Source organism: Theropithecus gelada, chromosome 12, assembly GCF_003255815.1.
Source record: "Theropithecus gelada isolate Dixy chromosome 12, Tgel_1.0, whole genome shotgun sequence".
Classification (NCBI taxonomy): domain Eukaryota; kingdom Metazoa; phylum Chordata; class Mammalia; order Primates; family Cercopithecidae; genus Theropithecus; species Theropithecus gelada.
The window spans coordinates 83,048,020-83,064,621 of NC_037680.1; the positions used below are offsets into that span (position 1 = coordinate 83,048,020).

Sequence of the window (16,602 nt, forward strand, 5' to 3'; positions counted from 1 at the left end):
ATGATGACTTATGTTATTGAGTCAACTTATAGCAGAATCACCTTGAGCATTTTATTTTATTTTATTTTTTCGAGACAAAGCCTTGCTCTGTCGCCCAGGCTGGAGTGCAGTGGCGTGACCTTGGCACACTGCAGCCTCCACCTCCTGGGTTCAGACGATTTTCTTGCCTCAGCCTCCCGAGTAGCTGGGACTATAGGCATCTGCCACCACACCCAGCTAATTTTTGTATTTCTGGTAGTGATGGGGTTTTGCTGTGTTGGCCAGGCTGTTCTCGAACTCCTGACCTCAGGTGATCCACCTGCCTTGGCCTCCCAAAGTTCTGGGATTAGAGGCATGAGCCACCATGCCCGGCCACCTTGAGCATTTTAAATATGCTTCATAATGTATGTCCTGGGTTCCCTCAACCCATGGGATTTTGATTTGGTAAGTTTCTCATGGGGTCCTAGCATGTTAATTTTAAAAAATGCCAACACATGCTTCTGGTTTATTGTAACTCACTGCCATTATGGCACTAGAGATGACGGAAGTGGCAGGTGATAATGCCATAAGAGTTAAGGACCATAAGGTTAAAGACTAAAAATATTTAAGTATTTGCATTTTGTGTGTATGTGATATTAGATTAATGGTTTACTTTTGTCCTTTATTTAATGAATGTTTTAATTATATTTTCAATCCCCCAAAAGTTTATTTTAGGATTTTTCAAAGCTTACATTTAAGCTCTAGGCGCTCTCAGCTTGAAATTTGCCTTATGTGTAAGTACAATTTAAAATAAAAGTTTGTTCTGTTTTATTGCTGTAGGTTAATAAGTGAAGTAAATTAGTGGAAAAAAGACCAAATTTTAAGTAAGTAATGTCTTACATGTTTTTTGTGTCAGAGGCTGATTTAATTGATTAATTTTCCCCATAAATGTGAGAAGTCAGAAAATCAATTTCTCATAATAAGAAGTAATAGGTAAGTAAATATTATGCTAGCATTTTGACTTAATGAAGTTTTTTTCACCTCATCTTATGGTTTTAAGGCTGTGATTTCATTTTTCAGTTATTGATTTTAATGATTAAATTTTTCCCATTGCAGAAATACTCATAACACATTATAGAATGATTGTTATATATTTTCCAACAGATGAGAATGCTTAAATTAATTGAAATACAAAATTATTTGCAATTCTATTTTCAGCTTAACAAAGCAGCAAATAAACTGCATTAAAGTTTTTACTTAAAATAATCATAAATTATATGTACTTTGTGTCAGTTAATACATTGACTGGGCATGAAAATTACTGGGGGAATTTTAAAAATTCTGAATCCTAGGCTCACCTCAGCTCTACTAAAATTTTGGGTATTCATCCTGGTTTGGCAACCATGCAGTATGTAATGTTGAAGGATTACACTTTTAGGTGAGTGGAAACTGGAAAACTATTTATTTGTAGAGAAATCTAAACACTAGTAGGAAAAAAAATCTCTCCTGTTTATCTGGCTTACATAATTCTCAGAAGAAAAATGTTTTGTGTTTCAGAGGCTAAATTAGTTATTCTGATTTTTAGCAACTGTGTTGGATAAATTATTTAAAAATCTGCCTCTTTGTGAGCTAAGCAGAAAATGCCATGTGGTGTCTTTACACTCATGATGACAGAGAATGAGACGTTGTCAAATAATCTGGGGTTTGATATGGAAACATGATGGAGAAATTAATGAGCTCCATTAGAGTATAGTAAATATACCATAACAATATCATAGAAGTAATTGGTCTTCACAAATTTAATATTGTATTCTTTGTTACTAAATCAGTATCTAATATCTCTAATAAGTTATTAGAAAAACTAAATATTTAGTCATCTAGTCTTCAAATATTGGCAACTAACTGTTCTTTCATAAGATACATAGTTCTTGTCTCTGCTCCAGGCTCACTTATTTATTCAGTGGCTCATAGCAGCCTTGTATATTTTCCTAATTATTAGAAGTAGAAGTGAATTTCTGTTTTCTGCTAATTATCATAGCCATTTTCCTCATAAGATAGGGAATTATCATGATTTTTGCCATTTTTCTATTTGTTTTTCAGCTTGAGTATTCAAAGACAGTAGACATCTGACTTCAGTTATTTATTCAAGATGCAGAAAAGACAAGGATATTGCAGTTATTGCCGTGTGCAGTATCATAACCTGGAACAGGTGAGAGGTTTCTATTAATATGATAATATCTCAAAGGACCTAGTTGTGACTTTCTCTTACATTTTATTAAATTCATTTATTTATTTATTGAACAGATCATATTGGGAATCTGTTAGTTGGCAGACACTGTTTAAGGTTCTAGGGATATGACCATGAACAAAAACCAAGCCTCTTTTTTCATGAAGCTTGTATTCTAGTGTAGTAAGACAGAAGATAAATAATATATAAATTTAGTACATAATATGTGAGATTGTGATAAATGTTATGTGGAAAACAAAATAGGGAAGGGGTAGGGTAGCCAGGTAAGGCCTTTTTAAGGAAGTGACATTGAGTTGAGATTTGGAGTTTGGGTCTCAGGTTTACATTTATCTGGAGAAAGAGTTTCTAGGTAGAGGGAAGAGACAGAGACCCTGAGGTTACAGAGTGGTTGGCACACTAGCGAAGAGTCAGGAGGCTGGTGGCTGCATGGATATGGGGAGGTGGGTGAGAAGTAATAGGCAAAGAATTCAGACTAGTAAATTGTGTATTTTAGATTCAGGAGGTATATGGGCTTGTTTGTTACATGGGTATATTGCATACCTGGTGGGGATTGGGCTTCTACTGTACCCATTACCCAAATCAGAGAAGTTGATTCTTTAAGACATTGTAGGCTAATGTAAGGACTTTGAATTTTATTTCAAGTGAGATGGGAGAGCATCTCAAAGTTTGAGCATAGGAGTTAAGTCATCTACTTTGTGTTTTAAAAGGCTCATTCTGGCTGCTGAGGGAAAAATAGTTGGTGTAGAGATTTAAAAATTTTGTTATCGTGATATAACTCATACACCATATACTTGACCCTTTAAGGTGTATAATTCAGTGAGGTTTTGTTATGTTCACAAAGTTGTACAACCATTGTCTAATTCAAGAACATTTTCATCACCCTAGAAGGAAGCCCTGTACCCATTGAGCAGTAACTGACTCCTCCCTTCTATCACTAGCCCCTGGCAACCACTTGTCTATTTCCTGTCTGTGTAGATTTGCTTATTCTGGATATTGCATGTAAATGGAATCAAACATTGTGTGGCCTTTTGTGTCTGCTTTCTTTAATGTAGCATAATATTTTCACGGTTCATCCATGTTGTAACGTGCATCACGACCTCCTTCCTTTTTATGGCTGACAATGTTCCATTACATGGATATATCATATTTTGTTTATTCATTGAGCAATTTATGGATATTTGGGTTATTTTTACTTTTTGACTGTTATGAATAGTGCTGCTATGGATATATGTGTACAAGTTTTTGTGTGGACATATGCTTTCACTTTTCTTAGGTTTACATGTAGGATGGAATTGTTCGGTCATGTGGTAATTGTGTTTAACTTTTTTGAGAGGGTGCCTCACTGTTTGTCAAAGTGGCTGTACCTTACCACCAGCAATGTATGAGGGTTCCAGTTTCTCCACATTCTTGTCAGCACTTGTGGTTGTCTTTTTTTCTGTTGTTGTTGTTGTTATAGCCATCTTAGTGGATGTGAGATGGTACCATTTTGGTTTTGATTTGCATTTCCTTAATGACATACAGTGTCTTTTCATTCGCCATTTGTATATCTTGTTTAGAGGGATGCCTATTCAGATCCTTTTCCTGTTTTTAATTGTGTTGTGTTTTTATTGTTGAGTTGTAGAAGTCTTTATATATTTTGGATACTTGACTTTTATCAGACATATAATTTACAAATACTTTCTCCATTCTGTGGGTTGTCTTGTTACTTACTCTTTTTTTTTTTTGAGATGGGGTCTTACATCATTGCCCAGGCTGGAGGGCAGTGGTGCGATCATGGCACACTGTAGCCTCAGCCTCCTGGGCTCAAGCAGCTCTCCTGCCTCAGCCTCCCAAGTAGCTGGGACTACTGGTGTGCACCACCATACCCAGCTAATGTTTTATTTTTTGTAGAGATGGGGTCTCACCATGTTTCCCAGGCTGGTCTCAAACTCCTGGGCCCAAGTGATTCTCCTGCTTTGGCCTCTGAAAGTTTTGGGATTACAGGCATGAGCCACCACACCTGGCCTTCTTTTCACTTTCTTGATGCTATGTTTTGATACACAAAAATTTTAAATTTTGCTATGTTTTGCTCATGTTTTTTGGTGTCAGAAGTGTTGCCTAATCTCAGGATTGAAGACATATGCCTATGTTTTCTTCTAAGAGTTTTATAGTTACTCTTACATTTAGGTCTTTTATCCGTTTTGAGTTCATTTTTGTATAAGGGTGTGAGATAGGGCTATACTTTTTTTTTTCTTGCGTCTGTAAAATTAAATTATTTCCTAGAAATCATGTTAAAATTCATGCTCATCAGAGCTCACCCTGTGCTACCCATAGTGGATTTATATATGTATGTATTTATATTGATTTGTTTACTTTTATTATTTTTACAATAATTATACGTATTTATGGGGTACAGTGTGATATTTTGATACATGTATATAATGTGTAATAATCAAACTGGTAATTAGCATACTAATCGCCTCAAACATTTATCATTTCTTTGTGTTGGAAACATTTAAAATCCTCTCTTCAATTGTTTGGAAATTTACAATCAATTATTGTTAACTATAGTCATCCTACAGTGCTATATAGGACACTAGAACAACTAGAACGTATTCCTCCTATCTAGCTGTAATTTTGTATTCATTAATTATCGTCTCCTAATTTCTCTCCCCTGACTTCTTCCCAGCTTCTAGTAATCACCATTCTGTTCTCTACTTTTATGAGCACAACTTTGATGACAAGATTTTCTTCTTTTATGGCTGAATTGTATTCCACTGTGTATATATACCACATTTCCTTTTTTTTTTTCTTTTTTCCTTTTTTTTTTTTGTGAGGTAGAGTCTTGTTCTGTCACCCAGGCTGGAGTGCAGTGGCATGATCTTGGCTCAGTGCAACCTTTACCTCTTGGGTTCAAGCAATTCTCCTGCCTCAGCCTCCTGAGTAGCTGGGATTACAGGAGCATGCCAACATACCTGACTGATTTTTGTATTTTTAGTAGAGATGTGGTTTCACCATGTTGGCCAGGCTGGTCTTGAACTCCTGACCTCATGTGATCCACCTGCCTCAGCCTCCAAAAGTGTTGGGATTACAGGCATGAACCTCTGTGTCTGGCCCTTTTTTCTTTTATCTGTTGATGGACACTTAGATTGATTCTATATCTTAGCTATTGTGAACAGTGCTGTAGTAATAAATGTTGGGGTGCAGATATCTCTTTGATATACTGATTTCCTTTCCTTTGCATAAATACCTAGTCAGTAGGATTGCTGGATCATATGATAGTTATATTTTTAGGTTAGTTAGAAAACAGTTGTAGGTGCTTGGAGTGACTGTGGGACCAGAGTCCTAGGCTCATAGGTTTATGAACTTATTGTTGCACCTGGATCTTGGGGTACAGATTTGCTCTTTGGTGGAGTTGGATGTCTTTTCTCTTTCTCCTTTGCACGTCTGTTCTGCCAGTGAGATTTTTACTTTTGGAAGTTTTCATGACAGTAACTATTGTCTTTTTTACTTGCCAGATGTAGGACTCCTTTGATCATTTCTTGTAAGACTGATCTAGCGGTGATGAATTCCTTCAGTTTTTGTTTCTCTGGGAAAGACTTGATTTTTCTCTCATGTCTGAAGGATAGCTTTGCTGGGTATAGTATTGTTTGGCTGTTGGAATGGTTTTAGCACTTTCAATATATCATCCCGTTCTTTGCTGGCCTTTAAAGTTTCGCAGATAAATCTGCTGTTAGTCTAATGATGATTCCCTTATATGTGACTTCATGCTTTTGCTGTTTTTCAGATTCCATTTTTGGGGGTCTTCGACCTTTGACAGTTTATAATGTGCCTCAAGGAGGACATTTTTGGGTTGAATGTATTTGGGATTCTTCGAGCTTCCCATATCTGAATGTCCATAGACTTGGGAAGTTTTTTGCTATTAGTTCATTAAATAGGTTTTCTATGCCTTTCTTCTTGTATTCCCCGTCCAGATTCCCCTAACACAAATATTTGTTCACTCAGTGGTGTCCCATAAGTCTTGTAGGTTTTTTTCACCTCTTTTGCATCATTTCTTTTTTTTCCCTCTTACTGGGTAATTTCAAATGACTGATCTAAAAATTTAGAGATTTCTTTCTTCTATTTTATCAAATCTGCTGTTGAATCTCTCTATTGTATTTTTTATTTCATTCATTGAATTCTTTAGCTGTAGGATTCCTGTTTGGTTCTTTTTTATGATTTTTTTCTGTGTTGAATTTTTGCTCATATGTGAATGGTTTTTCTGATTTTGTTGAATTGTCTATGTATATTTTCTTGTCTCATTGAGTTTCCTTAAGATCTTTATTTTGAATTCTTTTTCAGAATTAGTTTATTTTCTTTTCACTGGTTTTTTTTTTTTTTTTTTTAATGAGAAAGTTATGTTCCTTTGGTGGTGTTATATTTCTTTGCTTTTTTATGTTTCTTATATCCCTGCATTGATGTGTCTGCATCTGGTGGAATAGTCACTTCTTCCATACTTTCTGGAGTGGCTTTCATATTGAATAACTTTCACCTGCAGCTGGGCTTTAATGTGCTACTTGGGAGAGTGTGGTTACTCTGTTGCCAGATAGATGCAGTGGTATATAGTCTTCATTCCGTTTCTTCAGCTGTGTTCACCATCAGCAATAACTGTGGGCACCTCAGTGGCCTACACTGTAGAAGTCTGTGGCAGTGGCAGCAGCATAGGCTGAATGTCCTTGATGTCAAGGGCTTCTGGGATCCACCTGTTCTTGTTTTCATTACAATGTGGAGACTTAGCTGAGTAGATTCCTCTTGGTGTTAGGTCTGACACGGCCTGTAAGCAGCTTTAGTAGCACTGTGTTCCAGTTGCAGGTGTTTGGAGTGGCTGTGGGACGAGGGTCCTAGGCTCATAGGCTTATGAACCTATTGTTGCACCTGAATCTTGGGGTACAGATTTGCTTTTTGGTGGGGTTGGATGTAGGTTGCCCACAGAGCCAGGACCTGTCACTTTTAGGCACCCCCTAGTAGCTGGGGCCCAGGGAGTCAGGTTGTAGCTGAGATTTCTACCCCTGAAGGGCAGGGCACAGCACTGACCTGACTCCAGGGAAAAATAGTTGCTCTGGAGGTTTGATCCTGGGGAACAGGGTGTGGCTGCAGTTCAGAAACGTGAGCCAGTAGAGCTCAGTGGCAACTTAGGTCTCAGGGGATGAGGCATTGTGTAGTAATGACTCTAGACACTGGAATGGTAGGACTCAGCAGCAGCAGATACATAGCTATTGTTTGGACCCTGGGTAGGGCAGGGAACAGTACAGTGACTCCATTCCCCAGGTAAAGGCATGTCTCAGCAGCTCAGACTCTAGGGGTCTAGTCTGGTCTAGGAAAGCAGAGTACTAGAGTTGTTTGGCTAGTAGGATGAGGTGTCTAAGCTTAGCCACTGCTCTCTTTCCCTGGGACATGAGGTACTCAGCCTTGGGGTACACAGCTGCTCAGCTTGGCCAGGACACCATTTCCCCAGGGGGCAATGTGCTGCTTCAGTTCAGGTTTGGGAGGGGATCGGGGACAGTGGCGTGACTGTTCCGGGCGGCCATTTCTCTGGGTGCCACTTCAGCTTAGGTACTGGGTTGTGTGACTACTCTAAATATCTAAGGCAGTTTCCTGCAATTCAGGATGCTACTTCAACCTAGGCACTGGGGACGCGTGACTGCTTTGAGCCACAAAGGTACTATTTTCCTGGGAGGCAGGGTACCACTTTAGCTCCAGCCTGATGGGGTGAGAGCAGAGGTGGGTGAAGTGGCTTCATTTCTTCTTGATTCTATGAGGAAGGATTTAGCTACTGTTTGTATCTTGGCCTGGGGATGTCAGGCCACTGGGCTGGGATGATTCAGCAGTGGCTTAGCCTCAGGGATGAAAGGGAGCCGTGGCTACTTGCCCTTGGAGCAAAACACGTTTCAGCCATAGTTCCACTTGCAAGGTGGTGTAGCCACATGTCCTTTCCAAATAGTTTACAGGGGCCATGGCACAGTATTGGCTTCTTCTTTCAGGGGAACACAGTGATGTAGACTCCAGATAGCTCCTTCAGCTGGTCTTCGTCCTTGTGAGGACTGCAGGGGTGAGGTCTGTAGGTGTACAAGGTATTAATGGGGGTTGGTTGTTGGAATCCTCTTGCTTGCCTCCTTGCTATAGGGAGAAGTTCTTCCTGGTTCCCCGCTGATCCCAGTTGGGAATGGGGTGCTGGAGGCCTGGCATTCCCTTCTACTTTCTGTGTTGCCATTCTGAGTTCTTTGCTCACCCTGGTTTCTGTTTCTCCTCTGATGCACTCCATTGCCCTTCTTAAGTTGTTTTTGTTAAGATATAGTGGTTTGTTCATTGTGCTGGCCATCTTTTTCCAAGTTTATTCTTTTGCATGTGATGTACAGTAGTACCAGCACCATTTGTTGAAGACTATCCTTTCCTGATTCAATTGCCTTGACATCCTTGTTGAAAATCAGTTGACCATAAATATAAGGTTTACCTCTAGACTTTCAATTCCATTTTATTTATCTATATATCTGCTCTGATGCCAGCACCACATAGTCTTGATTACTGCAGCTTTGTAGTAAAATTTGGAATCATGACATTTGAGTCCTCCAACTTTGTTCCTCTTTTTCAAGATTGTTTTGGCTATTCTTGGTTCCTTGTATTTCCATATGAATTTAAAGATTACCTTGTTAGTTTCTGCAGAAAAGCAGCTGGAATTCTGATAGGGATTGTGTTGAATCTGTAGATACATTCATGGGGAATATACATCTTAATATTAAGTCTTCCAGTCCATGAATAGAGGTATGTATTTCCATTTACGGAGAGATTTAAAATCTTTCAACAGTGTTTTGTAATTTTCAGTGTACAAGTTTTACACTTCTTATGCTAAATTTATTCCTAAGCATTTTATTCATTTTGATGCTATTGTAAATGGAATAGTTTTCTTAAGTTCATTTTGGATTGTTTGTTGGGAGTGTATGGAGAGCTTCAATAGATTTTTAAATATTGATCTTGTATCATACAACCTTGCTGACCTTGTTTATTAGTGCTAATTGTTTTTTTGTCGATTCCTTAGGATTTTCTATATACTAGATTATGTCCTTTCCAAATAGTTTTACTGCTTTTTTCCCCAATCTGGATGCCATTATTTCTTTTTCTTACCTAATTGCTCTTGCTAGAATTTCTAGTATGATAAGTGTTAAATTACGGTAGTGAGAATGGATATCCTTGTTTTGTTTTGAATCTTGGGAGAAAACTTTCAGTCTTTTGTCATTAAGTTTGATGTTAGTTGTGGGTTTTAGCCTTCTATTCCTAATTTGATAAGTGTTTAATCATGAAAGGGTATAGGCTTTTGTCAAACGCTTTTCTGCAACTATTAGATAAGTATGCGTTTTTTTCCTTTAGTCTATTAATATAATATATTACAGTATTCGTCAGCTCAGGCTGCCATAATAAAATACCATAGACTAGTTAACTTAAATCAGCAGTCCCCAGCCTTTTTGGCACCAGGGACCAGTTTCGTGGAAGACAATTTTTCCACAGACAGGGTGGAGGGGTGGTTTTGGGATTTAACTGTTCCACCTCAGATCATCAGGCATTAGATTCTCATAAGGAGCACACAACCTAGATCCCTTGCATGCACAGTTCACAATAGAGTTTATGCTCCTATGAGAATCTAATGCCTCCACTGATCTGACAGGAGGTGGAGCTCAGGTAGTAGCACTTGCTTGCCTGCCGCTTACCTCCTGCGATGTGGCCCAGTTCCTAGCAGGCCATGGACCAATTCCTAACAGCCCTTCTTACTGTGTCCTTCTGTAGCAGAGGGAGAGGGCAATTTCTCTTCCTATTTTATAAGGCCACCAATCTTATTGAATGATGTCGCTACTGTTATGACTTCATTTAACCTAAATTACCTCCTAAAAGCCCTGTTTCCAAATACAGTCACATTAGGGGTTAGAACCTCAACATGTGAATTTTGGGGGGGATGCAGTTCAACCTATAGCAGTTAGATTGGTTGGTTTTCAGATGTTAAACTAATCTTGCATTTGTGGGCTAAATCCCACTTGGTCATGGTATATAATCCTTTTTATATGTTGCTGGATTTGGTTTGCTATTAATAATATTTTGTTGAGGATGTTTGCAGCCTTGTATTTCAAGGCTTTGGAGAACTATAAAAGCAGTGAAGTAATATGGGGCCCATATCTAGTGAAGTGCTTAACAGAAACAATGGAAGCCAAAAGAAAGAAAACAACTGCGCCTAGAATTCTCTACTCAATACGTATATCTTTTAATAAGGAAGGTGAAATAAAACTATTTTCAGGAAATAAAAATTAAGGGAATTTGTCACCAGCAGACTCTCACTAAAGGAAAAACTAAAAAGGAGTTCTTCAGGCAGAAGGAAAATGATTCCCGATGGAAGCTCAGAGATACAGGAAGTAATGAAGAACAGTGGAAAGGTAAATATGTAGGCAATCTAAGTGAATTCTGTCTTGTGGGATGAACAACAATGGCATATAAATTGGGAGGGGAGTAAATAATGTTAATTTCTAAGGACTTTGCATTGTTTATAAAGAGAATAAAAGTAACAAGTAATTTTAGACATTGACAGTTCAGGGTTGCTCATTGTAATCTCTTACCAAAATAGACTATGAAAAGTCTATAACTAACTACAGAGTTAACAGAAAGGGAAAAATTGAAATGATGAAATGTAGTCCACAAGAAGACAAGAAAGGAGAGGAAAAGGGATAATTGTATAGGCAAGAATAACAGATTGAAAAAGAAAAAGTTAAATACAACTCTATCAATAATATATTAAGTGAAAATAGATTTGATGCTTGAATTACAACTGTATTCAATATTTTGTCAGAGGTCCTAGTCAAGGAAATAAGGAAAGAAAAATAAAAATGATAAAGACTGGATAAGAAGAAATAAAACTATTATTTATACACAACATGTGGACATAAAAACTCAAAAGATATCTAGGTAAACCATTAGAATCAATAAGTGAGTTAAAAAAGGTGGTTAGACCAATGTAAAAAGAAACTATTTTTATATACAGATACCATGTAGAAAATGAGATTAAAAAATTACAATAGCATCAAAGAACATCAAAATCTAGGGAATAAACATGAGAAAATGTGAGATCTTTAAACTAGAAACTATAAACATGGAAAGAAATTTTCATGTTCATGGATTGAAGAATCAATATTGTAAGCATGTCATTTGTGCCTAGATTGTTATATTTATCCAACGTAATTTCAATCAAAATCTCAGAGAATTATTTTTTTTAATGAAAAGCCAATTCCAAAAATAAATGTGGGAAAGTAAAAGGCTCCAGAAGAACTAGGATAATCTTAAGAACAAAGTGAATAGATGTCCTCTATTAGATACTAAAACTTATGAAACTTTAGTCTTTAAAATAATATAGTCTTGCTGCAGAGTTAGACCATGGAAACAAACCAGGAATTCCAGAAACAGACACATATATGGACGTCTGATTTGTAACAAAGGTGGTGCTGCACAGCAGTGAGGACAGAACTTTCTTCAATAAGTGATACTGGGTCAATTGAATATTCATATGGAGAGGAAAGTGAAACTTTATTGCCGAATCACCCTGCATATAAAAATCAGTTAGAAGTAGACTGTAGACATAAATGTTGTAGCCAAAATAGTAAAGCTTCTAGAAACAGGAGAAAATCTCTAGGACTTTGATGGTAAAGAGAGATTTCTGGCCACAAAAACCACTGACAAAAAAAGATAAAAACTCTGGACTGCAGTAAAGTTAAGAAACAATGGAAGATGTTTAAGAAAGTGAAAAGAAGCTCCAGAGAGGAAGATGGTACTCGAAACACATATAATTGAGCAAAGAACTGGTGTCCAGAATAAGGAATTTCTACACATCCATAAGGAAGAGACAGAACATCCATTTGAAAAATAGAGAGACTTAACAGACCCAACATAAAAGAGGATATCCAGATGGCCAGTAAATATGAAAAGCTATCACAAAAATTACAGATTAAGGCCACAGTGATATAACAATAAACATCCTTATAATTGCTAAAATGAAACAGACTGACAATACCAAGTGTTGATGAGGAGCTAGGAATACTGCTGGTAGGAATATACATTGGTACAGCCACTTTGGAAGACTGGTCGATAGTGAGTACTAAAGCTGAGCGTGCGCAAATTTTTATGACCCAGAAGTTTCACTCCTATTAATGTACTCAACAAAAATACATGCACATTGGCACCAAAAGACACATACAAGAAGGTTCTTCACAGCATTATTAGTAATAGCCAAAAGCTGGAAACAACACAATTGTCCGTCAAGAGTAGAATGAATGAATGAAATATGGCATATTCATACAATGAAATATTATGCAGAAAAGAAAATGAACAGATTCAGCTAATATGGATGAATATCACATACATAATTTGAGTAAAATAAGCTGAATGCAAAAGCATACATATTATATGACTCCATTTATATACATTTCAGAAAATTTCAAAACTATAGTATTAAAAGTTAGGTAATAGTTACTTTTGGGGAAAAGGGAAGGGATATTAGATTGGGATGGGACATTACAGGGATTTCTGGATGCTTGTCAACTTTTCATTGATAGATGGTAAGGATGTGTCTACTTTGTGATAGTTGATTGAGCTGTATGCATATGATTTGTGTACTTTATGTGTTATACATCAATTCAAAAAAATCTAAAGGAACTGACACCTTATGGGATGTAAATGAAGTTTTCTATTCACATTTCTTTTTTCTTTTTGCCTTGGCAGAGAGAGGACAAGGTTGGATTTTATTATTTATTTTTGTAATTTCAACTTTTATTTTAGATTCGGGGGGACATATGTCCAGGCTTGTTACGTGGGTATATTGTTTGATGCTGAGGTTTGGGTTACAAATGATCCCATCATTCAGGTAGTGAGCATAGTACCTGATAGGTAGTTTTTCAGCCCTTGCTCCCTGCCCTGTCTCTCCTGACCCAGTATCTCCCAGTGCCTTTTATTCCCATCTTTATGTCCACATGTACCTAATGTTTAGCTCCCACTTAAAAGTGAGAACATGCGGTATTTGGTTTTCTGTTCCTGTGTAAATTTGCTTAGGATGATGGCCTCCAGCTGCATCCATGTTGCTGCAAATGACACCATCTCATTTTTTATGGCTGTGTAGTATTCCATGATGTGTATGTACCACATATTCTTTATTCAGTAAGGTTGGATTTTAACTGAATATTTACTTGTTTCCTTGTGCATTTGTCCCCTTTAACCACCAGGCATTCTAACTCTGGTGATGGGTCCTGGACAGTGGAGAGTTTTGTAGCAGGATTTTGAAAGTGTCATAATGTAGATTGTTCCTGGGGCTAGGAGCACTAGCTAGCATGGACCTCTGAAGTCAACATGGAAGAAGATAATGCCAAGAGTTGTAACAGTGGTCAGGAGTTAGCAACCTGATTTAAGTTCTTTAACACCTTTACCGGGATATTTTAAAATATCTTTTCTAAGTATTGTTAAATTAAAATGCACTATTAAATTATAAATAACATGTTAGAAATATGCCATTTCCTAGCATGATACAAAGAAAGAGGATAAGCTTTGGAGTTATTAAAATCCTGGCCTTGCTGTTTGCTCAGTATAAAACTTTGGGCAGTTTACTCTAATTCTTTTTTTTTTTTTTTCTTTTCTTTTCTGTTTTTTTTGTTGTTGTTGTTGTTTGAGACAGAATCTCCCTCTGTCACCCAGGTTGGAGTGCAGTGATGCAGTCTCAGCTCACTGCAACCTCCGCCTCCAGGGTTCAAGCAGTTCTCCTGCCTGAGCCTCCCCAGTAGCTAGGACTAGGCACGCAGCACCACCATGCCTGGGTAATTTTTTTTTGTTCACTAGAGACGGGGTTTCGCCTTGTTGGCCAGGCTGGTCTTAAACTGACCTCAGGTGATCTGCCCACCGCAGCCTCCCAAAGTGCTGGGATTACAGGCCTGAGCCACTGTGCCCAGCCCAGTTTACTCTTAATTTTTTGTACCTTAGTCTTTTTATGCTAAATGGGGACAATATTCTTAGTGAAAAGTCAGTGAAGATTACTGTGTAAATGGAATAGCACTGTGTTTGGTACATCATAGGTGCTCCATAGGTAGACTTTTTCCCATTCTGCTTGCTAGTCCACTAAATAATATTAGTAAAGAAAGAATCTTTCTAACTGTAGAGAGAATTACAAGTCTGAAAAATTTAGTGTATTTTAATTTTGTGTTCAAGTTAGGATTTTTAATTTCTGAAAGAAAATAAAGGGGCCTTTTTTGTCAGTTAATCTTTGACCTCTTTTAATACAATAATCCAACCCTGTTCTCTCTCTTAACAGATTTTCATTTTAAAAAACATTTACTCATTGAAAAAGATAAGAATTTATAAGAAAAATTGAAAAATTACCCATAACTGCACCACACTGACATCTGTACTAGTAAGGTTTGGTATACATACACACTATTCCCCCGTTATCTGTGGTTGGTTTCAGTTACAGCCAAACATGACTGGAAAATATTATATGGAAAATTCCAGAAATAAATGGGCAAATAAATTGCACGTCATTCTGAGTAGCTTGATGAAATCCTTTGCTGTCACTCATTGTCCCACTCAGAATATGAATCATCCATTTGTCCAGCATATTCCTGCCGTTTATGCCATCTGCCCATTAGTCACTCAGTAACTGTCTCGGTTATTAGATCAACTGTTGGATATCATGGTGCTTGTGTTCAAGTAACCCTTATTTTACTTTTATTACAGTGTATTGTTATAATTGTTTTGTTTCATTATCAGTTATTGTTGTTAATCCCTTACTATGTCTAGTTTATAAATTAATCTTTATCATAGGTACATAAGGAAAAACATATATAGGTTTGGTACTATCCACTGTTTCAGGCATCCACTGGGGGTCTTGGAACAAATCCCCTGAGGATAATAGGGTACTACTGTAATTTCTTCCATTTACTTGTCTGTATGTTTTTAAACTGTAGTTTGACATGAAACCATACATGTAGTTTTTGCATTCCTCATTTTTTTCTAAATCCAGCACCTTAGACCGCTTGGCCACACTACCACACTCATTTTTTCTTAATATGTAACGTTTCCCCATGTTATTAAAAATTCTTTGTATTATTTTAGATAGCTGCGTAGTATTACATCTTAGAGCCTATTATAACTGAAGTCTTTCTTTTACTGTTAGAAACTTAGGAGGTTTCCAGTTTTTTGTTATGCTGTGATAATGGTATCTTTTTTGCATGAATCATTTACCTTTGAGACTATTTCCTTAGGCTATACTTAGGGAAATCTCATTATTTTACCTAAGGGAAAGTAGTTTTATGGTTTTTAGATGCAAATTTCAGAATTGCTTTATAGAAAAGCTGTCAGTTCATAATTTAACCAGGAGTATATAAATGAATCCATTTTGTCGAACTCTCACTACTAAATACTATCCATTTAAAAATATTCCATTTCTTTTTTCTTTATAGCATTTGTTCAGTGCTCAGCACAGGAGTTTGACCAGACAGAGTAGACGTCAAATATGTACCAGCAGTTTGATGGAGCGTTTCTTACAGGATGTACTGCAGCACCACCCATATCACTGTCAAGAGAGCAGGTAAAGTAGTTGATTGGAATAATATTTATACGTAGTTATATGTTACAGTGGGTGTTTGTGTTCATGTCCCAATCAACACTTTAAGTGAATCTTTGAATCAAGGAATATAAAGTGAAATTTTAGTAACTTTCATTTGCAATTTTAAATTTTTCTTAGCTTAAGTAAGAAATTTCACTATAGAAGATATGGACTACATTATGTTTTTTTCCTAAATAAAAGTCTTAGGCTAATAAATAATTGTATATCATGAAGATGTTTTGTAAGTATGTTATAGGATTAAGCAGGGGGAAAAGGAGGAAGAAATAGTTTTTATCTGTTTGTTTGTTTGTTTTTTCTGAGGTGGAGTTTCGCTCTTGTTGCCCAGGGTAGAGTGCAGTGGCATGATCTCAGCTCACCGCAACCTCCACCTCCCAGGTTCAAGCAATTCTCCTGCCTCAGCCTCCCGAGTAGCTGGGATTACAGGCGTGCGCCACCACGCCTGGCTAATTTTTTGTATTTTTATTAGAGGCGAGGTTTCCCCATGTTGGTCAGGCTGGTCTGGAACTCCCGACCTCAGGTGATCCACCCAGCTTGGCCTCCCAAAGTGCTGAGATTACAGGTGTGAGCCACCGCACCTGCAAAATAGTTTTTGGAAGGTTAGCAACAGAAAATCTGATGACAAAAGCAGAGTAAGGACAATCAAGTCAAAACTGAGTCAGTTCCACATTAATAGAACTCTTTGCTAATTCTGAGTAAAAGAGATATCAAAAAGAATTGGGTTTTTAAATAATCTGTCTTTATTTTG

The 16,602-nt window shown here is 37.2% G+C and overlaps 1 protein-coding gene across 2 annotated transcripts in view; it reads left to right on the forward strand.

Moving 5' to 3' along the window:
- Positions 1–16,602, forward strand: part of ZDBF2 (zinc finger DBF-type containing 2) — a 38,579-nt gene that overhangs the window by 5,372 nt on the left and 16,605 nt on the right. Inside the window, exons 3-6 of one of the 2 annotated variants that reach the window (XM_025404742.1) lie at positions 799–842; positions 2,059–2,167; positions 10,536–10,638; positions 15,691–15,818. In XM_025404742.1, coding sequence (XP_025260527.1) covers positions 10,585–10,638; positions 15,691–15,818 — 182 coding nt within the window. In that variant the 5' untranslated portion in view covers positions 799–842; positions 2,059–2,167; positions 10,536–10,584. The remainder of the gene's footprint in view (positions 1–798; positions 843–2,058; positions 2,168–10,535; positions 10,639–15,690; positions 15,819–16,602) is intronic. The other variant, XM_025404741.1, reaches the window with a different exon arrangement.